The sequence below is a fragment of the Triticum urartu genome, chromosome 1A, assembly GCF_056163025.1.
Source record: "Triticum urartu cultivar PI428250 chromosome 1A, HENAU_Tu73, whole genome shotgun sequence".
Taxonomy (NCBI): Eukaryota; Viridiplantae; Streptophyta; class Magnoliopsida; order Poales; family Poaceae; genus Triticum; species Triticum urartu.
Window position 1 is genome coordinate 20877485 of NC_141873.1, and position 25166 is coordinate 20902650.

Genomic DNA, 25166 nt, shown 5'->3' on the forward strand with positions numbered 1-25166 from the left:
GAGGTAAAGAATTATATATAGGAAGTGCTGTTTCGGGCATCGGGACGAGTTTCGGGGTTATCGGTATTGTACCGGGACCACCGAAAGGGTCCCGGGGGTCCATCGGGTGGGGCCACCTATCCCGGAGGGCCCCATGGGCTGAAATAGGATGGAACCCAGCCCATAGTGGGCTGGGGCGCCAGCCCCTATAGGCCCATGCGCCTAGGGTTCCACCATGGAAGAGTCCATGTGGTGGAAGGCACCCCTAGGTGCCTTGGGGGGGAGGGAATCCTCCCCTTGGCCGCCGCCCCCCCTAGTAGATCTCATCTACTAGGGCCGGCGCCCCCCCATGGCACCCCTATATATAGTGGGGGGAGAGGAGGGATTTCACACCAGCCCCTGGCGCCTCCCTCTCTCCCCCCTTTTCGTTGTATAGGCGAAGCCCTGCTTCTGTGACGCCCTGCATCCACCACCACGCCGTCGTGCTGCTGGATCTTCATCAACCTCTCCTTCCCCCTTGCTGGATCAAGAAGGAGGAGAAGTCTCCCGTCCCGTACGTGTGTTGAACGCGGAGGTGCCGTCCGTTCGGCGCTGGTCATCGGTGATTTGGATCACGTCGAGTACGACTATATCATCACCGTTCTTTTGAACGCTTCCGCGCGCCATCTACAAAGGTGTGTAGATGCATCCGATGACTCGTTGCTAGATGAACTCCTAGATGGATCTTGGTGAAACGAGTAGGAAATTTTTTGTTTTCTGCAACGTTCCCCAACACTAGCCACCACAAACCACAACGAGATGGGCCTCTTCTCCGGCGCCAGCGGTAGCAATGCCAAGGGCAAGTCCCCTGCCACCCCTTTCCTCCCGCCTCCACCGGCGCCGGCGCCTCGCCGGCAGAGGCAGCGCGTGAACGTGACAGTGCACCAGGCGGAGTGCACTGGCAGCACCGCCAGCCTCTGCCGTATCCCGACGTGACGCTGCCGCACGACTGGCATCTGGATCCAGAGAGGATCCCAGTGCCGGCGGCGCCGCGGTCGGTTCGTGCTCACGCGGAGGAGGTGCGGCGCTGCTGACGCCGGAGCAGCGCCGCGAGGCCACCTACGCAACTGACTCGCCCAACTGGGCGAGGTGGTTTGCCTTCGAGCACGAGGAGGCAAGGCGACGGGGCGTGCGCGAGGTCGACCGGAGGTTGCCGCCACCGACGCTCGTCGTCCGCGAGGAGGACCAGGTGGCGGACGACGCCTACCAGGCGGCACTTGCGGCCGTCTTCCGGGAGAGCGAGGAGGACGAGCGGCGCAGGGCGGAGGCGGAAGAGGAGGCTCGGTACGAGGCGGCAATGGCGCAGGCCCTTACCCTCTCCGCGGCGGGCGACAGCGTGGTGCCTCCGGTTGCCCCGCCGTCCCCCATCAATTCGGAGGCGGAGCCCGAGCCGTCCCCCATCGAGCGCTACTCCTGGACGGGAGTAGTGCGCGAGTGAGTGCGCGCGCCGCCGGTCTGGATGGGAGCGACGCCGGCGCAGGAGCAGGCGTACCTCGAGCACTGGTGCAGCATCAGGGTGGCCGAGGAGCGCCACGACGGCGAGAACCTCGAGATGCTCAAGCGCGACCTCGAGGAGGAGCAGCGCGAGGCCGAGGAGGAGGCGCGCCAGGCCGCGGCTACACAGGCGGCCGCACAACCCCCCGCGCCGACACTGCCTGCGCCAGCACTGCCCGACATGACGGCGCTCTGGTACACGGCGTTCGCCTGGACCGGGCTGGCGCCGACACTCATCGACCTCACAAACCCCGAGGACGACGACGAGGACACCTAGGGCAGCGCGCCGCCTCGTAGTTTAGGCTGTTTTTATTTTTTTAAATGCAAATGTGGACGCGTGGACTCTTGCCGGCTTCATGGCCGGCTTTAATGTTTAATTAATGCTGTTTTTCTTTCTTAATATGCATGCGTTCATTTTTTTTCGCCGTAAAAAATGGGCTCAGGCCAGCGTTGGGCGCACGTGCCGACCCAAATGCGGAAGCGAACATCCGTGTCCGTCTGGCCGACCCAAACGGACAAAAAGTGGACCAAATCGCCGTCCGTTTGGATCCGCCCGTTGGAGTTGCTCTAAGTTTATCGTCAAACAAAGTTTCTAACTATATAATTGTTCTGGCATATTATAAATGTTTTATTAATCAAATCAAAGATCTAAATCCTGACTTATAAACCCAGCCGAAAGTATTTACTTATTAGCGTTCCTCTTTTCAACTGGTAATAATTGAGTTCCTCTGTCCAGATTGAGATTGGGACGTGGATGCCAGTGCATCTAAACTGAAAAATTAATTTAGAAATTGCAAAAGAAAAATCCAAAATTCATGATTTTTTAAACAAACATGATATTGTGTTATACTCATGTGAAAAGATTCACGAAGCAATGACTTTCATGGTATTATGCGGAAAAGAAACCAAAATCGACACTATATAAAAGTTACTATTCACGCTTTTATACTCACAAATTTTATTTTTTGCCCTGAAGTCATTCTTTCGCGAAACTTTTTATACGAGTATAACACTAGACCACATATGTTTCCAAAATGTTTCAAGAAATTTTTGAACTTTTTTGCAATTTCTTAATTATTTTTTCAATTTAGGTGCATTGGGATCCGACATCCATTAGGTATTTTCGGTATAGATTGCTTTTGAGTACTGCATAGGAGTAATTTACCACCTGACAAATGCCTTCATGAAGGAGTGAGAGGGGGTAAATGCATGATTTGGACTGACAAAGTAACTGAGAGAGATTCAGAGAAATGAGAGGAGAGTTTTTTTTTTGACGGTGCTACGGCGGGCTTACGCCGGCCTGAACCATTTTCATTATCATAGATGAGATTGAGATACAACACAACGGCTACAAAAGTAACACCCGACACACGTCAGAGGATACAAAGAACAAAAGAGAAGGCACAAGGAACAAGAGAGAAGAACAAGAAATGAACTTTGGCAAGCAACCAACACCAAGAGCTTAGCACTCATCACCACTAGTCAGACCAAGAAGAGTGGGAACAAGTATTTTTGGATCAGTCAAAAGGAAATACGTCACCGAGAAGACGTAGAGAAGAAGTCGCCTGCTGCCCTGCAATCACCCTGTACCTTGAAGAACTAGGAGAGTCGCAGCCATTGTCGAAGGGCTTCCCACTACCAGCCACGACAAGACGGAGAGAGTCGCAGATCGTGCCGAAAGGCCATGTTCCATCGAGACAGCACTGCACCTCCTCTGGGCCACACCACGGCCACCATCACAAATAGAGGGAACCAGAACACTATGCAAGGCAACCAAACTCAGGCGTCGTCGAAGGGCACCGAACTCCGAGACCTTACCGCCGCCACGAGCCCCCAGGAGATAGGTCAACCAACAGCACCAGAATGACCAAGGAATTGTCGCTGCCATAGATCACTTCCACCGCCACCACCCTACACTCCAACAACCCAACAAGCACTCCAACCCAGACATCAAGCTACCAACAACAGAATTGTGGCTCCAAAAATAACGCCCTCAAAGGGGATAAATGACATCAAGATGCCATCGCTGTCCGATCCAGAGATGGATCTGAGGCTTTCGCCCGGGGCACATGAATGAGCGGGTAAATGCCTGGGAGGTGCACGAGGGATATTCAGAGAAATGAGAGGACCATATGCCCCTGTATGACCCACCGCACTGAATGATTACATGAGGCAAAAGCAGTACTATTCAGAGGCATCTTGGGGGCCAAAAGTGTATCTCTTGACTTGCTGTTGCTGGTCTTCCTCTGTATCTCAGTCCTCATCTCCACCACCGATAGAGTGCTCCCTTCCTCTCATCTCAGTCCTCCTCTTCTCCATTGCGCTGCCTGGAATAAGATCGATCCGCCTTGTTGTTTGGTGAGCTCATCCAATCTCCGCCCCTGACACCTGTGGAGCAGAGGTATATTTCTTTCCAGCTGAAGTAAAGTACGCTTGGATCTAAAAACTTACTTCTCCTGCTTCACTGCTTGCTTGGGAGTCTGATCGATTCGTGTTGGTTGAATCATTTGGGGTGGCAGTGGAACAGCTAGCAAGAACCACTGAGTTTCCGGTCATTATTCAGAGCACCACACATCGAATCCATTGACCTGGTAACTTTGTCTCATCTTTCTTGCTACTGAAATCTCCCACATCCCGACCTTCCTTGTTCATCTGCTGATTTCCCAGATTATACTTGCAGATTGAGTGAAGCGACCTCCACGAAGCGCCGTCACGGATCTGGCCTCTGGTGCCCAGCCGCCACGGATCTGGCCTCACGGATCTGCTCTTTCTCCATTGGCGGCGCTCTGACCGTTTTTTTACAAGTTATTGGATCTAAAAAGGGAGTTCTCATGCTTGAATGTCTGATTTGTGTTGCCTGGTTCCGGGGTGTCAGTGGAACAGCAAGCAAGAACCGCCGAGTTTCCAGTAAGATTCCAGGGTGGGGTCGTGGGGCTCTGTATCTATCTAGTACGGAGTACCAATGTATTCAAGCAGTTTACTCTCTTGACCGCTGTTGGACTTCCTCTGTCCCGGCTTCCATTGTGCTGCCTTGAACAGATCCATCCGCCTTGTTGCTGATCTCATCCAACCTCCGGGTATGTTTCTTGTCGATTTGTTTCCAGTAAAGTAGCAATGCTTGGGTCTAAAATGTTATTGCTTCTCCTGCTTGACGAGTCTCATCGATTTGCATTGGTTGAATCCAGGGTGCTAGTTTCCAGTCATTATTCAGAGCACCATGCTAGCGGCCTGGTAAAATTTTCCCTCCCATCTTTCTTGCTATTCTCTTCTTATTAATCTGCTGATTTGCTAGATTGTAAGTTCTTACTTATTCATCCAGATCGAGTGAAGCGGCCTCTATGCAGCCGCTGTGTTTTGCTCTGTTCTGTTCTGTTCTGCTCTGCCATCCGACGCTGACGCCGCGACTGTTTTCTGCTCTGCCGTGAAGCATCAAAGGTCCGAATCTCGCAGTTTGGATTGGCAACTCAGTTCTAGAGGAGCTCGTTGAAATTAAGTTTGGATTGGGTTACAGCTCCCCTTATTCATCTATTTTGCAGGTTTCCGGTCATTATTCAGAGCACCATGCATAGAATCCACTGACCCGGCTATAAGTTCTTATAAGATATTTGGTAATAGTAATTTCATATTTTGAATGCAAAAGGCAGGTAGTAAGAGAATATTAGTGACCAGTAAAGATTCGCTGGAAAAATTTGATTGGTGAAGACATAGGACCAATGCATGTCTAATAACGTTTATCAGTTAATGACACTATAGTAACTAATTAGCTTTCCTCTTTGTAACTGGTAATGGATTGAGCCCCTCCGTCCAGTTTGAATATTTCGGTTTGGTACAGAGTATTCATTGCTTTTGTATTGCATAGGAGAACTTTACCATCTGCCCAATGTCTGGATAGAGGAGAGAGGGGTAGATGCAATAAGTCTGGCATGTGATTCACCAACACAACTGGCACGGGTAAGGGCATCTCAAACGATGTTAGTCACACATACGCCCCCAAAATGTCCGCCAGGCGCTGGCCAACAACTCCACGCCTTAAACAAGGTGGACTCCGAGCCATTTTACAACTCAAAAGAATGCTAATAAAAACTAATTAGTGGTTTGATTAACTCTTACCTTCTAACCTCACATGTAAAAAGAGGGGGTAAGAGGGAGCATGTTAAATTTGCCAAAAGTAAAACTTAAATATCCTACTCCTCCATGCTGGTGGTGAGGCCGATGACCCCCCCCCCCCCCCCCTCCATGCCGGAGCCGCCTTGAACCCACTAGAGGCATCGACGTGTGCCACTTTTGCATCATTGTTGTGCATCTCCGCCTCCTCGCCCTCATTAACCTTGAGCACCGCCTAGTTGTCATGGATGACCAACCCAACTGGCAGGGGTACGGGCATCTCAAACGATGTTAGTCACACATACACCCCCAAATGTCCACGAGGCACTGGTCATACAACCCATCCCTTAAACAAGGTGGACACCGAGCTATTTTACAACTCAAAAGACCGCTAATAAAAAGTAAAACTTAAATGTCCTACTCCTCTGTGTTGAGCTGAGGCTGATGACCACCCACGCCCCCCCCCCCCCCCCCGCCCCCCGCGCACGCGGAGCCACAACCCTCGTTGTCGTTGGTCGCTTGCGGGAACCCACAGAAGCCACTGACGTGTGCCACTTTTTCATCATTGTCGTGCATCTCCGGCTCCTCGCCCTCATGAGCCTTGAGCATCACCTGGTTGTTGTGGATGGTCTCCGGGTCCTTTTGAGGAGCGCCACAACGATAGTGTCATCTATGTGCTCTGCCTTGAGTTGCGCCACGGCCGCAGGCTGCTCCTCCAAGAGCATGAGGCACACTTTCTTCTCCACCTCTACCATGGAAAGGACCCCATCCACCCCGCCAGCCAGAGTCGCAGCCTCAGCAGTCATTGCCTACGCCTCGTCCTTAGGAACATCCTCCTTCGTGAGCACCTCTTCCTCTTAGACTTCTGCCATCACCTTAGGGTCGCCATCCTCCTCCTCCGGCTCCTCCGATCTCGGTCATGGGGAGCTCGAAGGTTGGCCCAGCTAAATGTACGTAGGCATGGCTCAGAGCATTCGTGTTGTAGACCTCTGTTGTTATTTTGGTGCGGTGCTCCTACGAAGCTGCTTGTACCAAGTGATCTTATGGCGGCCCTTAGTGACGACATTCGGCGTCCGGCAGGGAGGGGGGTGGGTGTGAGGGGGGGGGGGGCTCTACTATGGGCGTCGCCGGCGTGGATAGGTGGAGAAATGAGAGATAAAAGTTTGGGGGTTGTCGGCCGACATTTAATAGTTGGAGTAGGCTCCTCAAGCGGCTTGCCGACCACCCGACAATGATAAATGCGGTAAGAGGAGCAGCCAGGCTTCAATTTGGGTAGGCGGATAGGGTGTGAATGCAGCAATAGTTCATGAGACGGCCGGTGTTTTAGATGGCACCAGTGTGACGTAGTCCGGCGTAGCGGACCTCTCGACACACTCCCCTGACTATTTAGGGCCACCTTGAGGATTTCGGATGTTTGGACCGGTCCATCCAGAATGGGCATATGTGTTGAAAGACTAAAAGTGTCCGGACTACCCCATCAAAACATATATGGGCGATTTGGTGAGCCGCGTTGGAGATGCCCTTAATGCAGTGAAGCATGTGTTGTTTCCCCTAAATAGTTGTTTCTAAACTTATTTGTTTCACTGGCTTCTCCAAAAAAAAATGGAAATCTAGCCTTAGATATCGATGCTAAACCGTTTGATGTTTGGTTTAGCATCACTACAAGTAAAAAAAAATTCAAAAAGGAGGATAACCCTGGTTTAGCATAACTTCAAGCTGTCAAATGTGAGGTTATGTTTCTGGAGGATTATGCTTCAATTTCGAAAGCGCCATTTAGGAATAATGATACGTGAAGCATGACTGGTGGTACTGCATTATATTCATCAGAATGCGTGTCTCTGAATAAACAAATCAGTCTTTGCAGAGGGGTCGCGGGGCTATGTATCCCCTCCCTCTAGTACTTATTTGAAGAGCGTGCTAGAGTAGAGTAATAATTTTCTCTCTCGATTGACTGCCATTGTTGGTCTTCCTCTCATCTCATCTCCACTGAAGGCTCCCTTCCTCCATTGCGCTCCCTGGAATAATCAAGATCCATCCGCCCTTGTTGCTGATCTCATCCCGCCTCCCCTGGCCAACTGACTGCCCTATTGGTGACCGTGGACATTTTGGGTATATTTCCTGTCGATTTGTTTCCAGTTGAAAGTAGCAATGGTTGGATCTGAAATTTATTAGTCTCCTGCTTGAGATTCTAATCGATTTGTATTGATTGAATCCAGGTCCAGGGTGGCAAGAACCATGGAGCTTCCGGTCATTATTCAGAGCAGCATGCATGGAATCCAGTGACCCTGCTAGCGGCCTGGTAACTTCCTTGCTATTCTGCTCTACTGAAATCTTCCACCTTCTTGTTAATATCTGCTGATTTCCTAGATTATACTGTACTTACTAGTTTCTTGTTCTTCCAGATCGAGTGAAGCAGCGCGCCATCTTGTCCCCTCCATATCCGGATCTTGCCTCTGGTGCCCAGCCGCCGCTCCGATTCGTTGTCCGCCGACCATCCGACGAGGACGCCGCCGCTGTGTTTTGCTCTGTCGTGAAGAACAAAAGGTGGGGTCTTCCTCTGCTCTGTCTCCAGTCTCCACTGAGTGCTCCCTTCGCCTCATCTCTGTCCTCTCCTCCATTGCGCTGCCTGGAATCTATCCAGCTTGTTGGGGATCTCATCCAGCCTCCGAGCTTGCTTGAGAGTCTGATTTGTGTTGCTTGATTCAAGAGTGGCAGTGGAACAACAAGCAAGAACCATACAGTTTCTAGTCATTCACAGCACGATGCCTCAAGTCCATTGACCCGGCTAGCGGCCTGCTAAATTTATCTCATCTTTCTTACTATTCTGCTCTACTGAAATGTTTCACATCCACACCTTACCTGCTGATTTGCTAAGTTCTTAGTTTTCAACTCTGTCCTAGAGCTCGATTACAGCTCCCCAAATTCATGCATTTGCAGGTTTCTAGCTGATTGGTGGTAAAGAAAGCTGCTCATGGAGGTCGTCACGGGTGCCATGGGCAGCCTGCTCCCCAAGCTGGGCCAGCTGCTCATGGATGAGTACAACCTGCACAAGCGCGTCAAGAAAGACGTCCGCTTTCTCTCCATGGAGCTTGAGAGCATGCACGCTGCCCTCATCAAGGTTGGTGCCGTGCCACGGGACCAGCTCGACAGGCAAGTCAAGCTCTGGGCCGATGAGGTCAGAGAGCTCTCCTACAACATGGAGGATGTCGTCGACAAGTTCCTCGTACGCGTCGAAGGTATTCGGCAGCCTCACGACAACACCGGCAGATTCAAGGAGCTCAAGAACAAGATGATCAGCTTGTTCAAGAAAGGAAAGAATCACCATCGGATAGCTGACGCCATCAAGGAAATCAAGGAGCAACTCCAGGAGGTGGCTGCTAGGCGTGGCAGGAACAAGCTCGATGGTATTGCTTTTAATCCCACAGAAGCAATTGCTATCGATCCTCGGCTTCGGGCGTTGTACACAGAAGCGACAGAGCTGGTGGGCATTTATGGGAAGAGGGATGAAGACCTCTTGAGTTTGCTCTCCATTGAGGGTGACGATGCATCTAACAAGAAACTGAAGAAGATCTCCATTGTTGGATTTGGAGGGTTGGGAAAGACCACTCTTGCTAGAGCAGTATATGAGAAGATTAAAGGTGATTTTGATTGTCGGGCATTTGTCCCCGTCGGTCAGAACCCTGATGTCAAGAAGGTTTTTAGGGATATCCTTATTGATCTCGGAAAATCCCACTCAGATGTTGTCATGTTGGATGAAAGGCAGCTTATCAACAAGCTTCATGAATTCCTCGAGAACAAGAGGTATGCATCACTTGCAGCAAAAATGATACTACTATGATACTATGTCCGTTTCCTATGCTAGTTGTCCAACTAATGATGTACAAATACATTATAACCATCACACAGAAGACCAGTTCAGAATAATTTCTCATTAAGGTCAGTAAACCGCAAAGGTTATAGGTACTAAGTTTCAAGACTGTATGAGTATATATGTTTGATCCCCCCCTCCTTTATCTGAAGAAATAGTAAAATACTTCTCACTGCAGTAATTATAGTGGCTTAAATTTATTGCCATTGGTCTAAGAAATTCATCTAGGCGTTGTACATTTCATCAAAGATATAAATAATGAGCATAATAACAGTTGTACCAAATAATACACCAAAATGGTGCATCGTGCACCAAAGGCTACCCTTTTGCTCTTAATACCCCAGGAAGTTAAATTCGCTCTTCGATATCACATCATATACTCAAAAGGATAATGTCATTTAAAATTTGAGTCTCCGGGAGGTTCATCAGCGGCCATAAAGTATATTGATGGGCAAATCAGTGCTCCGATCTTTCCAATAGACCTACCTAACCATTGTAATATTTGAAATGTTGATCTTTCTAATAGACCTACCTAACCATTGTAATATTTGAAATGTTGTACTCCCTCCGATACAAAATAAGTGTCGTGGTTTTAGTTCAAACATTTATTTTGGATCAGACGGAGTAACAAATTAATTGTACTTCTATCTATGTCACTGATGCAGCAATTTGCTCTTCGTGTTCTACTCCCTTGAATCTTAAATTTGTATTCATTTTATTCATCATCTGATTGTAATGCACAGTTATTAAGATCAAATTGTCGAGATTGAGACGCCTGATTCTTATTAGTTTGTTTCTGAATATGTGCACTTATTGATGTATAGTTCCACCCATATATTCGTATGGCCCTCAGCTTTGTGATGTGTATAGACCTTACACTGATACTCTGAACTAATGTAGGTATCTGGTCATAATTGATGATATATGGGATGAAAAATTGTGGGAAGGCATCAACTTGGCTTTCTCTAACAGGAATAATCAAGGCAGTCGGCTAATCACCACAACCCGCATTGTCAGTGTCTCCAATTCATGTTGCTCGTCGGCTAATGATTCGATTTATCAAATGAAACCTCTTTCTACTGATGATTCCAGAAGGCTCTTCCATAAGAGAATATTTCCCGACAAGAGTGGATGTCCAAATGAATTTGAACAAGTGTCTAAAGATATATTGAAAAAATGTGGTGGGGTACCACTAGCCATCATTACTATTGCTAGTGCTTTGGCTAGAGGACAGCACGTGAAGCCAAAGCGTGAGTGGGATGTTCTGCTCCAATCCCTTGGCTCTGGACTAACAGAAGATAATAGTTTAGAGGAGATGCGAAGAATACTCTCTTTCAGCTATTATAATCTACCGTCCCATCTGAAAACTTGTCTACTATACCTATGTATATATCCGGAAGATAGCACGATTTATAGAGATAGACTGATATGGAAGTGGGTGGCCGAAGGATTTGTCCACCATGGAGATCAAGGGACCAGCCTGTTTTTGGTCGGATTAAACTACTTCAACCAGCTCATTAATAGAAGTATGATCCAGCCAATATATGATGATCTAGGCCAGGTACATGCTTGCCGTGTACATGATATGGTTCTGGACCTTATCTGCAACTTGTCACGTGAAGCAAAGTTTGTTAATGTATTGGATGGCACTGGGAATAGCATATCTTCAGAAAGTAATGTCCGCCGTTTGTCCCTTCAGAATAAAATGGAAGATCATCAAGCCAAGCCTCTCACAAATATCATGAGTATGTCACGAGTGAGGTCAATTACTATCTTTCCACCTGCTGTTAGTACCATGCCAAGTCTGTCAATGTTTGAAGTTCTGCGTGTACTTGATCTGTGGAACTGTAACCTTGGGGAAAGTAGCAGCCTGCAGCTTAACCTCAAGGGTGTTGGACATTTGATTCACCTAAGGTACCTTGGTCTAGCAGGTACTCTTATTAGTGAACTCCCGACTGAGATAGGAAACCTGCAGTTTTTGGAGGTGTTGGATCTTAGAGGCAATTTTGGAATCAGGGAATTGCCTTCCACTCTTTTTAATTTGCGAAGATTAATCTACCTAAATGTTTTTTCCAGTAAGGTGGTTCCAACTCCTGGTGTGTTGCAGAATCTGACATCCATTGAAGTGTTGAGGGGGTTCTGGGTCTCTCTGAACATAGCACAAGAGCTTGGCAACCTGGCAAAGCTGAGGGAGCTTCAGATTAGCTTCAAGGATGGTAATTTGGATTTGTATGAAGGTTTCGTGAAGTCTCTGTGCAACCTACATCACATCGAAATTCTAATTATTGGTAACAATTCAGAAGAAACATCTTTTGAACTGATGGATCTCTTGGGAGAACGTTGGGTGCCTCCTGTACATCTCCGTGAATTTGTGTCTAGGATGCCCAGCCAACTCTCTGCACTGCGAGGGTGGATAAAGAGAGACCCCTCACATCTCTCGAACCTCTCCCAGTTAATCCTCACATCAGTGAAGGAAGTGCAGCAGGAGGACGTGGAAATCATTGGGGGGTTGTTGTCCCTTCGCTGTCTCTACATAAAGAGCACCCACCAAACACAACGGCTGCTAGTCATCCGTGCCGATGGGTTCCGCTGTATGGTAGACTTCCAATTGATTTGTGGGTCAGCAGCGCAAATCATGTTTGAACCAGGGGCTTTGCCGAGGGTGGAAAATGTTGGGTTCACTCTTGGCGTGCGGGTGGCGAAAGAGGATGGCAACTGTGGTTTCGACTTGGGCCTGCAGGGGAACCTGCTCTCCCTTCGGCGGCATGTCAGGGTTTGGATGTATTGTGGTGGAGCGAGGGTTGGGGAGGCAAAGGAAGCGGAGGCTGCGGTGAGGCGCGCCCTCGAAGCCCATCCCAACCACCCAAAGATTGGAATCTGGATGTACCCGGAAATAGCAGAAGGTGCTCACGCTGCACCTAACTAATTACTCGTACACGTATGAATGTGTTTTCTCATGTTCGCCTGACCTTATTGCTTTCTGTGTGCATGGATTTGATCTCTGAATCTCCCAAGGTGCTCATGATGACGATTTATTGGAGTATGAGCGGGTGAACTGATATCTGAAGCAGAGCGACTCACATTATATCAGAAGTTCTCTCGGTATGTAGTACATATTTGCCTATTATGTTCTCCATCTTTCTTTCCCCATGCCTAGAGCCCAGCTTGTCATTCTATTGATCAACTACGCTCCATAGCCCAATATCTGACCAGAAAAGTGAACTTGGCACAGTGTAGTGTGAAACTTGCCTGATCTCTTTTGTGGAAAAGGCTGATGAAAGCTAAGGCTTGTTTTGTGCAATTTTTTAGAAGGATAGTTGCTAATGGGGAAATTGATGGACATGGGATGCTGTTTTAGGTGACAAGTACCACAGGTTATACAATTTATTTATCTTTATGTAAGCATATCTCTGTAACTAAAGTGCTAGGCACTAATTTCACTGCTCTAAAATTTAGGAGTCTATATGGTCGAACTGCTGTGCTATGGCATCAATTGCTAGCTGATTATGAAGGTTTTGGTCTATATATGACTTTTAGAGAAAAATGGTTAGAATTCAGAAACAGTATCTTAGCCAAAATAATTTGAATCATAGAGGTAGTGTTGTACAGGAAATAATCTTTTTCGCAGTAGAAAACAGTCAGTGGATTATATCTTGTTTAAGTGTTCGGTTGCCCGTTATCTTTTGAATACTGGACAATGTGCTTTTGGTTTTTATACAATTCCTGTTAGCATGGAGGGACTATGTGATTGGGTGATGAATTTCAGGGGTAAAAATAGGAATCTCGTTTCTGCTGGGTAGCATCGTCTATTTGGTAAAAAAAAAAGGAATGATGCTTGCGTCAGAAATATTTTCCCCATGGAGCCCAGCTATTTAGTTGGTAAAGTTTCATATTCAATGTTCTATTGGTCTAGCTGAGAAAAAGTAATCCTGTGGTTAACATTCAGAATTAGTATGTAAATCAGAGGTAATCTGAATCTTATAGGTACTGTGATACATCTTTAAGTGTCCGCTTGCTCCTTATATTACGAACAATGTGCAGTGTGGTTTCTGTTTTGCTACAGTTGCTGTTAGTATGGAGGGACTCTGTAATTGGATGATGAATTTCTGCTAGGCTAGTTTTAGTTATTTAGTCTGTTTGGAAAACGAGGGATGATGCATACCGGATGTTTGGTCTAGCTAGCAGAGAATCGACTTTCCCTCAAAAAAGAAAAGAACAAATAATTGACTTGTGCAATCTGCAGGTAGCAGGGATGTGCAGGTTACTGCTGGTGGCATCCGAGATATTTCACATACGTCGTGTGGGCGCCGATTTATTCACAGAATTGAATATTGAAAAAGTTTCGAGCTACGGTGAAAGTTAATTGTGTGATGAGCTTCTTTTAAATGAAATGACAGTGGCTTGCAGAAAGAGAGATTGATTGGTTTTTGTAATAATAGACAAAGTAAAGGTGTTGGAGTGAGTTGATCTCTTACAAGGATAGTATACCTTGCTTTGTTTTGTCTGAGAGCCATCGCTGTTGCTTTGTTTTGCATGTTTTGTCACGGGTGTATTATCGTATTTGTAATGACTGAAATTGGGTCTTTTTTTGCATGGTAGTATGTGTTGTTACTTGAGAAAATATTTACTAGTGTAGTTGTACCAACGTGTCTTTCTCTGTTTTGAACTAAAATCACGACGAGTAATTTGGAATGGAGGGAGTACATACAAAATGAAAATGACTCTGATTACTGTACTCGCTATTTTGCCTGGTATTTTCTGGTATAAAAAAGACTGAACTTTGTCCGTCGACTTCATCCGTGCTGTGCACAAAGCGCGCTCTCTCTCTCCACCGACCACCACCCAAGCGTGAACTTTGTTTCCATGGAATGGACCTCGCCGCCTCCAGGTCCGACGGAAGGCGACTTCAACCGCCCTCGGCTTCCATCATCTCCTCTGTGGTTGCTCGAGTTCGTGCATCGTGGCGCCATCCTAGAGGCACCATCGATCTGCTATTCGTGGGCATCAAGCGAATCCAAGGCACTCCCTGACTCTCTCTTGTGATCCGTCTCCTTCCACTAACCCCCCCTCTCTCCTTCCAGTGGTGATGCCCCAGTCACTGCACGGCAGGTGTTTGGCAAAATGACCAGGTAAGCTAAGAGTGCCTTTCACAGTTCTAGTACTACTTTGTGTTTTCCTTTCTATCTGTAATGTCAGTCCTAACATTTTAAATGTCCTCAGTGAGTGGCAGCGCCAAGGCGGCTCCACCTTCACCTTCATGTCGTGAGTGACAGTGCAAGCGGCTGCAGCTGCACATGACGTCGCGGTGTGCTGATTTTTTCCCGGATGCTGCCACAGTAGTGCTGGAGGCTGCTTCTGGATGCCCTCTGGCGATGTCTCAGTCACTGCACAGAAGATGTTTGACAAAATGATCAAGTAAGATAAGAATGACTTTCATAGTTGCAGTGACTTGCAATCTACTTTATGCTTTCCTTTCTCTCTGCTAAGTACTAATGTGAGTCTAACATTTCAAATGTGGTCTGTGAGAGAGCCGAGTCGGCTCCACCTTCATGGCGCACAGATTGTGCTGTGCCAGTTTGCTGGAGGACGACACCTCGGCCTGCTACAAGAAATAAAGCTGCTTCCTGGAAGCACTAGGGTGACTCGACGATATGCACATGAGAGAGGAACTGCGGCCCACCACAACGGCGCCATGTGCGTAACATCGTAACAACCTGCTTGCCTTCACTCCTTTCCTATTTTTCTTCTATAGATTAATGTCGTGTGGGGATGCATAGGTTGTAGCATATACCCCCAAAAAATAGTATTCGAAAGAAGTACAAGGTATTAAACCAATGCCTAAAAGTAGGCTTACAACATCACCACGGGCTGTCCAAGCAGAAAAGAAGTCAACAAACTTCAGGAAGGTAGACACGCCCATCTAAGTGACACAAACTCAAGCTTCCTCACTGGTATCCTGCTCTTTTTCTCCATTAAATCCGCGTCAGTATCAAGTGTCTTTACATTCCTCAATTCAGTAGCATCTCCTCGAAGGGGCCACCTTTTGCAGTTTCGCCGTGTTCCGTGAAGGTGGTCCTGACTCTGCTCCTTAAGAGAGATTAATCACAAGTCCTAATTTGACAAGAGCTGTAGCATTACTCTCCGGCTCCACCTCCTCATACACGGCAGAGCTTGTTGCTGGTGATTCTTCCTCAACTGCGTGTGGTTCCTCTTCCACCACAGCTGGTGTTTCCTCAAGATTCCCTCTAATGGCCAAAACATTCGGCCTGTTACGGTGGTTCCTCGTCTCTGCTTACCAATATCATGCTAGTTCATCGCATAGTTTATCGTCGGTCAACCAAAAGGGACAGTAGTTCATCACCGGACAGGATAGTTCTACTAGTTATATATTATGGGACGGAGGGAGTATTATATTTTAAAAGAAATATCTTGAAATTTGTCATCGGACAAAGTTTTTAACCATATATATTTTTTGCCATAGTATACATGATTTATTAGTCAAATCAAAGATCTAAACCCCGGACTTATATACACCCAACCGGAAGTATCTTATAGAAGTAATTTACCACCTGGCAAATGTGTGCATGAAGGAGAGAGAGGGGTAAATGCATGATGTGGAGAGAGATTCAGAGAAATGAGAGGATCAGAGTAAATGCAGTGAAGCATGGCTGGTGGCTGCTGGACGGACCAGATACAATGGTATGTAATTATTTTCTCTGAATCCGTGTGTCTCTATGCCTACTGAATAAACACAGCAGCCAAAAGAAGTAGTACAGCGGGCTATGCTCGTGTCTTGATTGATGAGGCGGTGGATCCATATTCGGAGCTACAGCTTGACATTCCTGGAGGTGACGACGAGCACACATTGGGAGAGGCCATACATCATGTCATCCTATGGAGAAAGGATTGCATCATCTTTCGAAGGCCACCGACACCGCGTCACCCGACTCCTCGTCGAAGTCCGCCACCGAGTCAGCAGACTCCCGCTCCAAGTTCACCAACGCGTGAGGCCACTCCTCCTTCTCCAAGTCCGGCAAAGTGTCAGGCCACTCCTCCTCCAAGTCCGACACAGCGTCAGACGTCCACTCCTCCTCCAAGTCCGGCACAACCTCAGGCCACTCCTCCTCGTCCAACTCAGCCCCGTCAGCCGTCTCCGCCGCCTCAGCAATCACAGAAGAGACACCCCGCAGCTATGGTGCGTAGCGGTACCAGTCGAGGTCATAGTACAGGAAGTACAGGCGGAGGCAAGCGATATAAATATGGTCCAAACCTCAGTACTCCTCTTACTGAGAGGGCTTACGACAGGACCGAGGAGCAAACCAATGCCATAGTGCGGGCAGAAGTCGACGCCCATTTTGGACCGAAACCGCCACCGCCGCCAAGGGAGAAAGTGCCTGTGGAAGTAGTTGACCACTTCATTCGTATGGCTCAACCTCCAGCTCCTAAGCCTGTTGACACAGACTATGAGCGCCACATCAGGAAGTTACATCGACAACGTCTATAGAAGGAGGCGAGCTCGAGCTCGAGCAAACAACAAGCAGCTGTCAAAAAATGCGGGAAAACCGTTGCCCAGCTGGGAGAACAGGCGGCGCAATCGATCCCCCCGCTTGTTGTGCCGCCAACAACACGTGACAGTACGCGCGTCCAATATTATTATGGCCAAACAGTTTACGTTCCCGAGGTGGGCGATGTGGTAATAACCCAGGAGCATATAATGCAGGCTGAAACTCTCAAAATCACTGTTGGACAACTCCTCGAGATCGAGGACATGCCTGTGCTTAAAGAGGAGGAAATAAAACGGAAATATGCCCGGGGCCAACCTTTGGTCAAGCCAGAAAAGGTCAAGAAGCTCCCAACAAGAATGTATGAATTGCATCAATGGTACATGGACATTACCAAGAGATCCGATCGAGAGTCCCTCATGGTGCAAGTCAAGAAGGATCATTGCTACCATGAGAAACCTGTGACCGTTGAGTGTTCTGAACTGTTTTAGTTATACAATCAAGATGCACTCGACAAATCTATCGTCAGTTGCTATTGTCTGTAAGTGATTTCTTTCTGTAATTTAAGTCTCAAACTAGCTGTAGTGATCCTTTTGATCAATCATTACCTGTAATTATCCTCACTATATTCTTTTCTGTGGTATTATGCAGGATGAAGATGTATGAAATGAGAAAAGGTGGACGCTATGGCATTGGGTTCATTGACCCAAACACCGTTAATGAATACACATGGACAATAAACAAGCATCATGAAAAGCAGGTAGAGGACAACATGCTAGAGTTCTTGAAGCGCCTCAAATACAATGAAGATATACTACTTCCTTACAACTTCCAGTGAGTCACACTTGTACTACAAATTCTCTGTTTTTGCCTACTAGCTAGATACATGTTTTTGCTTACATATGTTCACTTAATTAAGACATGCAAACGTGTGTGCATACAGATTTCACTGGATCTTGTGTATCATTAAAGTTGACACCGAAACAGTTGAAATATTGGACTCGCTACTCAAAGCAAATAGTGACTATAACATCTTGTTTGGGATAGTCAACAGGTAATTTCAATCATTATTAACTATATATCTCGGCCTATTTAGTTCGTCATTTCATGATATGAACTATTTAATAACCCCTTTATTCATTTTCTTTGTCGGCGGGCAAGGCTTGGGCAAGGTTCATCAGCGTCACGGAAGGCGAATGGAAACGACAGCTGAAATGGTTTCGACCCAAGGTAAGTAATTAAGTAGTATTAGCTAGCTAGCTAGCTGCCATTTCTTTAATTATCATGCTTGATTAATTATTATCTGATCAAATTAAATTCCATTCTCGTAATAAAGGCCCTGAAGCAGGCGCAGGGGACTGAGCTGTGTGCATTCTGCATTTGCGAGAACATTCGCATGATGGCGTCCGAAAGGAACAGATCTCAAAGACAGGAATGTGTCCGCTTGTCAGAACACTATTCACAATTTTTACACCATTATCGATATCTAGTCACACAACTAATACACATGCATATTGATCTCCTTCTTAACAGTTCAAAGAGGTGCGGGACAAGCTCCTAGAAACGGAGCGCGTAGAAGCACTTCAAGAGGAAATAGCGGGATTTTTGCTCGACCATGTCATAAATCCGAAGGGAGAATACTATTACCCGCTACCGCCCCCATCGACCAGGTCATGAACCACTTCCAATTGTCATCGTGCTCCGAAGGCACCAATTAGGCTAATGCCACTGGCTCCGAAGGCAACATGCATATGTAGGAGAAATTGTATATAGCTATACATGTGTGTATGTGTAAATTAATATGGTGGTTTGTGAGACATTGATGATATATATATGATTGGTTCTACTAGAAATTCTATATATATATATATATATATATATATATATATATATATATATATATATATATGCATAACGTGTACAATGTGTAGTACCGTAAAATACCAGCAAACGAAAAAGAATTAAAATGGAAAACACAAAATTAAATGAAAAAGAAATCATAAAACCAAAACCCCCCAAACATTTTAGTACCGGTTGGTGTTACCAACCGGTACTAAAGGGCTCCCGGCCCCCGGAGCTGGCTCGTGCCACGTGGTTGCCCTTTAGCACCGGTTCGTGCTGAACCGGTACTAAAGGGGGGGCTTTAGTGCCCACACTTTAGTACCGGTTACCTAACCGGCACTAAAGGGCCTTACGAACCGGTGCTATTGCCTGGTTCTGCACTAGTGTCACGTTCCATAGCACAGAGGGGGCATATGTCAGTAAGCTCGAGATGCCGTGAGAATTTATTGGCCCAAGTAGCAAGTGAGTTGGTGACGATTCTCCAGGCGAAGACGCGTACCTTCGGGGGAGCAGGGCACCCCCATATGATCTTCCAGATGGCGCGACGACCATCCGGTGCCCTGCTCATGGCGGACGCCAATGGACGCTCGCGCTCGTCCATGGCTAGGCGGTAGGCGGGCCGAACGGTGAAGATACCGTTCCTCTCTGGTGCCCATGCAATGATGTTGTCCGGGGCGCGAGGCGAAGTACGGATGCTGGTGATGACATCGATATCCGCCGGGAGGAAGTAGCGATGAAGAAGGTCCATGCGCCAGGACCCGTCGCCGTCCAAGAGATCCGCCACCCTCCTGAGGCGGCACGTGCCCTGTGGGGACACGGGTTGACGCGACGGCTCCCTGGGTAGCCACCGGTCGCGCCATATGCGGATGTTTCGCCCGTCCCCGATGCGCCATATGATGCCCTTTTTCAAGAGCTCAAGGCCATGCTGAATCCCCTGCCAAGTCGGGGATGCATTCCCTGAGAAGACCGTGTCTTCGAGGCGCCCCTCTGGGTAGTACCGCGCCTTTAGAACCTGCGCACACAAGCTGTTGGGATTAGTTAACAGGCGCCAGGCTTGTCTCGCTAGGAGAGCCTGGTTGAAGAGGCGAAAATATCTGAATCCCAAGCCCCCCTTGCTTTTCTGAGCTTGTATCTTCGGCCATGCCAACCAATGTGTTTTTCGTTTGCCTTCGGATGCACCCCACCAAAAGTTTCGTACCATCCTATTCAGGTCATCACAGACAGACAAAGGTAACTTGAAAACGCCCATGATATAAGTAGGGATGGCCTGCGCAACTGCCTTAATCATAGTCTCCTTGCCCGCGAGAGAGAGAGGGTGTCCCCCCATGCAATAATCCGTTTCAACAACCGAGACTGCAAGTTCTGAAATTTACCACGTGACATACGACCTTCAGGCGTCGGCAGTCCTAGATACTTCTCTTCGAAGGTAACAGTGCCTATATGGAGCGTATTTCTCACCACATCCTGCTGATCCGTGGGGCAAGAGGAGCCAAACAGTGTGCTGCACTTGGCCGGATTAATATATTGCCCTGTTGCATTAGCATAAACACTTAGCACTTCGTGGATCTTGTTTGCTTGATCCTCCTGCGCTTTGAAAAATAGAAGTGTATCGTCTGCGAACAGAAGGTGAGATACGCCCGGTGCTCTGCGACATATTTTCAGCAGAGAATAATCACCTTTTTCCTCCCTATCTTTTAACAGAGCGGATAAACCATCAACCACAAAAAGAAACAAGAACGGGGATAAAGGATCACCTTGCCGCAGCCCACGCGACGGTACAAATGATTTCAAGAGGGTTCCATTAAATTTAACCGTGTATCTCACCGAGGTGACGCAAGCCATAATCCAGTCCACCCATCGGCGAGCGAAGCCCATCTTTTTCATCATTCGCTCCAAGAAGATCCAATCCACCCTGTCATAAGCTTTTGATAAATCTAGCTTATACGCAGAAGCTCTTACTAGGATCCTTCTCCTGCTGAATAAAATGAAAGCACTCAAAGGCAATTAGAGCATTGTCTGTAATCATCCTACCAGGAACAAAGGCACTCTACTCAGGGGAGATAATATCATCCAGTATAGGTCTCAGCCGGTTCACTAGGCACTTCGCCACCACCTTATAAATGACGTTGCATAGGCTTATTGGACGGAACTCAGTGAGCCTCTCCGGGTTGTCCACCTTTGGAATGAGAACGATGGAAGTGTCGTTCACCCCCTTAGGCATACTCCCGGACCGGAAAAACTACTTCACCCCTGCAATAACCTGCTCCTTCATAACAGCCCAGTTTCTCTGGAAGAAGCGAGCGGGAAATCCATCCGGACCTGGCGCCTTGAGCGGCCCAATCTGGAATAGAGCATCAGCAATTTCCTTGTCCGAAAAATCTGCGCACAGGCCATCATTCATACTGTCAGTAACACGAGTCTGTATCAAATCAATAATAGGGTCCGCACAAAGAGAAGTGTCAGCAGTAAAAAGTTTAGAGAAATAGGCCGTGGCCATAGCCGCCATGGATCCGTGGTCCTTATGCGTGACCCCTGACTCATCAATGAGGGATTTAATACGGTTTTTCCGAGCACGCCACACCGCTTTCCGGTGGAAAAACTGGGTGTTGCGATTCCCTTCCCGTAGCCATGCAATACGGGATCTCTGCATCCACAATATCTCCTCCCTATAGAGTAGTTCATTCATCCGGTCTGTCGCCTCTCTGATTTCTTTCCTGTCTGCATTCATAGACATGAGCTCCTCTAGGAGAGAGCGAGACTTGTTAATTTCCTTAATAACGTTACCAAACTTTTTCCGGCTCCAGTCTTGTAATGTTTTCATCATATTACCTAAGCCTGAAGCAACATCACCAAGATGTAACATAGACCCGAGTTCAGTCCAGGTGTTCATGATTACCTCGGGCAAGGAAGGATCATGTTCCCACATGACCTCGTACTGCCTGCATCTCCTACTTGCTGCCTCGCACGGCTCCTCCAGCACACAGCGGAGCAGTATGGGGAGGTGGTCAGAGCTGGGCGCCACCAAGTGCTCCACCCTGGCGTGAGCAAAGGTGTCCCTCCAAGTGTTATTGGCGACAACACGGTCGAGGCGAACCTTGACATTCGCCTGTCCCCCACGCCGATTATCAAAGGTGTATTGGAGCCCTGCAAAACCGAGGTCGCCCAGTCCACAAACCTTAAGAACATCATGAAAATCAAGCATCTGACCTGCCGAGCGCGGTGTGTCGGAGAAGTGCTCAAAACTCCACATCGCCTCGTTGAAATCACCCACCACGACCCATGGCATGCTGGCCTGCTGGTGGAGATTACGGAGGAGGGACCACATGCGGTGACGGTCCTCCGTCTGAGGCTCGCCATAGACACAGGTAAGCCGCCACGGTGGCTCACCATCCGCACCAGTTACATACGCATCAATATAGCGTTCATTTATTTCTTTTACATCAAGACTCACAGACTCATGCCAATACAAAGCAAGGCCTCCACTACGACCGGCACAATCGAAAGCATCAAAACCTCTTAACCCTAACCGAGCACGGTACCTCTGCATTTTATTTTTTGATTGCCTAGTTTCACAAAGAAAAACGATACTAGAGGACTGAGCCTGAACCAGACTCACAAGATCACGAACTGTCCGAGTGTTCCCCGCCCCTCGGCAGTTCCAGCTTAGGATATTCATTGCTCCTGACGGGGCTCCATCGGCCCCGTCAGTTCGTCGGCGGCCCCTGGGCCGACTGCCTCCATTGTGTGAGCTCCGTCCATCATGTCATGTTCCGTCATCCCACCACGCTTCTTTGGTGTACCTGAACGCGCAAGCGCGGCCGGGTTGTTTGTGTTAGCAGAATCCACCATAGCCTTATCAGTCTCCTCTCCACCTACGGCAGCAACTTGATCACTAGCAGCAGTACGCTTGCCCAAGGCGGACGCGCCAACAAACTCGTCCGCTTCATCCATGCTCACTTCCTGTGACATATTGCGCAGCGCCGGAATCATATCCGAGCTCCTCGGCTGGGATGCGTTTGAGTACTGGGCGCCCTTGGCTCCATTCTCCTGGACCTGAGCCTGGACGTGGTCTTCTGCATGTGCATGGCGCACGTCCCTAGCTTCCTTACTTCCACCAGACATGGCTTGCATTTGTTCAGCCAACATATCGTCAACGGCAGGGTCCTCTCCTTCCCGAAAAGCCTCCGGGTCTTCCTCATCCCTGCTCTCACGCTCGCGAGCCGCCGGCGCCGACCTCGCCGTGCCCGCCGCTCCTGCCGTCTTCAGCTGATTCCATATCGCCGACGTCTGTAGCCGCGGGTTACTCCGCATAGCAGCATCGGTTCCCCCGGAGGTAGGCTTCGGGCGAGCAGCATCCACAAAGGGAGCCCCGGATGCGCCCCCACCTACCTCCGAGCTCACCACGGCCACCAGCGGCTTCTTGCCCGGCACGTGCGACGGCGACCACATACCAGCAGGCAGCGGTGGAGGGGCGATCTCTGGATTTCGATCAGGCGGCTTGCGTGGGTTTTTTGGTGATCTCTCTGAAACCCTAGATGGGTTTGAATGGACGGGAGGTTGGGATTCCTTGCGGCGAGGGTTAGGGCATCCCGGCCCCAACTCGGAGGCGGCTGGATCGCTACACACCATGGGGTCATGCGATCCAACTGCGGACATAGCCGCTGCTGTTCCGACGTCCAGACTGAGGTTGGACGCGGAGGAGAGGCCACACACGGCGGGCGCGGCGGCCCGCGGTGGTGGCGGCGAGGCCATCGCTTCAGATCGCCTCCCTCGGTGGCGGCGCTAGGTCATATTTGTTGCCTCCTAGCCCAGCGACAGCGGTTCTCAGTCGGTCAGTCCAAGCCAGGTGATAGATACGTGAACGATCATTCACTCGGATTGCCCATAGATATCTGGAAAAAAGTATTCCCTCCGTAAGTTTACGGAGAACGCTCTTAGGGCATTTCTAACCCACCCCCTAAAACCGGTTAGTGGAGTAAATTTTTGATTCGATTTTACTCCGCTAACCGGCACCTAGCCGATCCCCAATCCGTAGTTAGTGAAGTATATTTTTACTCCGGCCCTAAAAGTTTCTCTATTTTTACTCCATCGGTTGGCGAACAAGTCAAACATTGCGCCCTCTCTCTCCCGTCAGCGCCGCCGCTACCTCGTTCCATCCCTTGCCCTTCGCCACCATTCTGCCCATCGGCCAGGCCGTTTGGCCCCCGTCGTCGTCGCCTGAATCAAGGTGAAACGTCGCCACCGTCAGCATTATTGATTCGTCCTATTTCTTTCGAGTTTCTTCTTTTTCTAGTGGCCGCCGCATCTCACCTTGCTATAATGCTAGTGCACCGCTGCAGGTTACCCGCCGCTCGCCGGTTCGGTCTAAACCACGTTGACCGGCTTGTGCACCACCACCGCACCCCCACTACTAGGAAAAAGGCCTGCTAGTGGCGCACCTGTTTTGGCTACTCATGGCGCACTACAGGTGCGCCACTAGCATCACGCCATTAGAATTTTTTACTAATGGCGCACCACAGGTGCGCCATTAGTATACCATTAGTATACCAGATACTAATGGCGCACCAGGGAGTGCGCCATTAGTATATCACACGGTGCGCCATTACTACCTGACTTAGTAATGGCGCACTACATATCTGGTGCGTCATTACTAACAATTTTTTTTTCAATTTTTTGTTTTCAATTTTTTTTCAGAAAAGATTTTTTCAATTTCTTTTTCAAATTTTTGACAATTTTTTTCAATTTTTTTTCATAAAATATTTTTTCAATTTTTTTTGTTTTTTTCTTAATCACATGTCACTATGGCTTAATCTCGGGTCAATATGCTTAATCTCAAGTCAAATCGCACTCCGTGGTCAAACTTCCTTGAAGGTCACCCATACTCACACTACTCCAGCCCGAGCACGCTTAACTTCGCAGTTCTATCCAACCCCAGCACCACCTCACTTAACAGGCACTTGTTGATATATCTATCATATCAATCCTATTATACCTTATTGATGTCTATGACTTTGTTCATGTTTATGAATGTGATGAAATTTTGAAAAATATTTCAAACTTCCCGGTCATATTACGTATCATGTTTTGATAAAAATTTACAAAAAAAACAAAAAAAATTCATTTTTTTTGTTTTTTCTGTTACTAGTGGCGCACCTAGCAAATGGTGCGCCACTAGTAAGTTTGAATTTTTTTCATTTTTCCCCCTCTAGATCTTAAAAGCCCGTATCTTTCATTCTGTTAGGTTTTTGGGGATTCTGAAAATGTTCAACTTTTCGAGTAGATACTTTTTCATATAAAAAACTTTTTCATCGGAGTTCGTATGCAAAAGTTATGCCCAT

General features: G+C 48.0%; 3 protein-coding genes across 6 annotated transcripts in view; 2 read left to right on the forward strand and 1 right to left on the reverse strand.

The window, feature by feature from the left end:
- The first annotated feature begins 4827 nt into the window (after positions 1-4827).
- LOC125543188 (disease resistance protein RGA5) lies at positions 4828-14095 on the forward strand. 4 transcript variants are annotated; one of them, XM_087544698.1, is made up of 9 exons: positions 4828-4947; positions 5049-5463; positions 7609-7725; positions 7833-7915; positions 8019-8160; positions 8554-9417; positions 10385-12387; positions 12500-12586; positions 13728-14095. In XM_087544698.1, exons 6-8 carry the CDS (start codon positions 8588-8590, stop codon positions 12541-12543), a joined length of 2877 nt encoding a protein of 958 aa, XP_087400824.1. In that variant the 5' UTR covers positions 4828-4947; positions 5049-5463; positions 7609-7725; positions 7833-7915; positions 8019-8160; positions 8554-8587; the 3' UTR covers positions 12544-12586; positions 13728-14095. The 4 variants fall into 4 exon arrangements, 3 of the variants coding, with proteins under 3 accessions (XP_087400824.1, XP_087400822.1, XP_087400821.1); XM_087544696.1 differs by having other exon boundaries at positions 5049-5120; XR_015617250.1 differs by lacking the exons at positions 4828-4947; positions 5049-5463 and adding an exon at positions 12794-12858 and having other exon boundaries at positions 6115-7725.
- LOC125543355 (disease resistance protein RGA5) overlaps positions 4836-25166 on the forward strand; it is a 120733-nt gene continuing 100402 nt past the window's right edge. Inside the window, exon 1 of the mRNA XM_087544682.1 lies at positions 4836-4947. The gene's annotated coding sequence lies outside the window, so the exon portion shown is untranslated. The remainder of the gene's footprint in view (positions 4948-25166) is intronic.
- Positions 19178-22153, reverse strand: LOC147988565 (uncharacterized). Its single transcript, XM_087535161.1, has 7 exons — positions 21725-22153; positions 21089-21247; positions 20880-21004; positions 20653-20800; positions 20505-20519; positions 20287-20412; positions 19178-19840 (listed from the first exon to the last, which is right to left on the reverse strand). The coding sequence occupies exons 1-7, from the start codon at positions 22151-22153 to the stop codon at positions 19178-19180; spliced, it is 1665 nt and encodes a 554-aa protein (XP_087391287.1).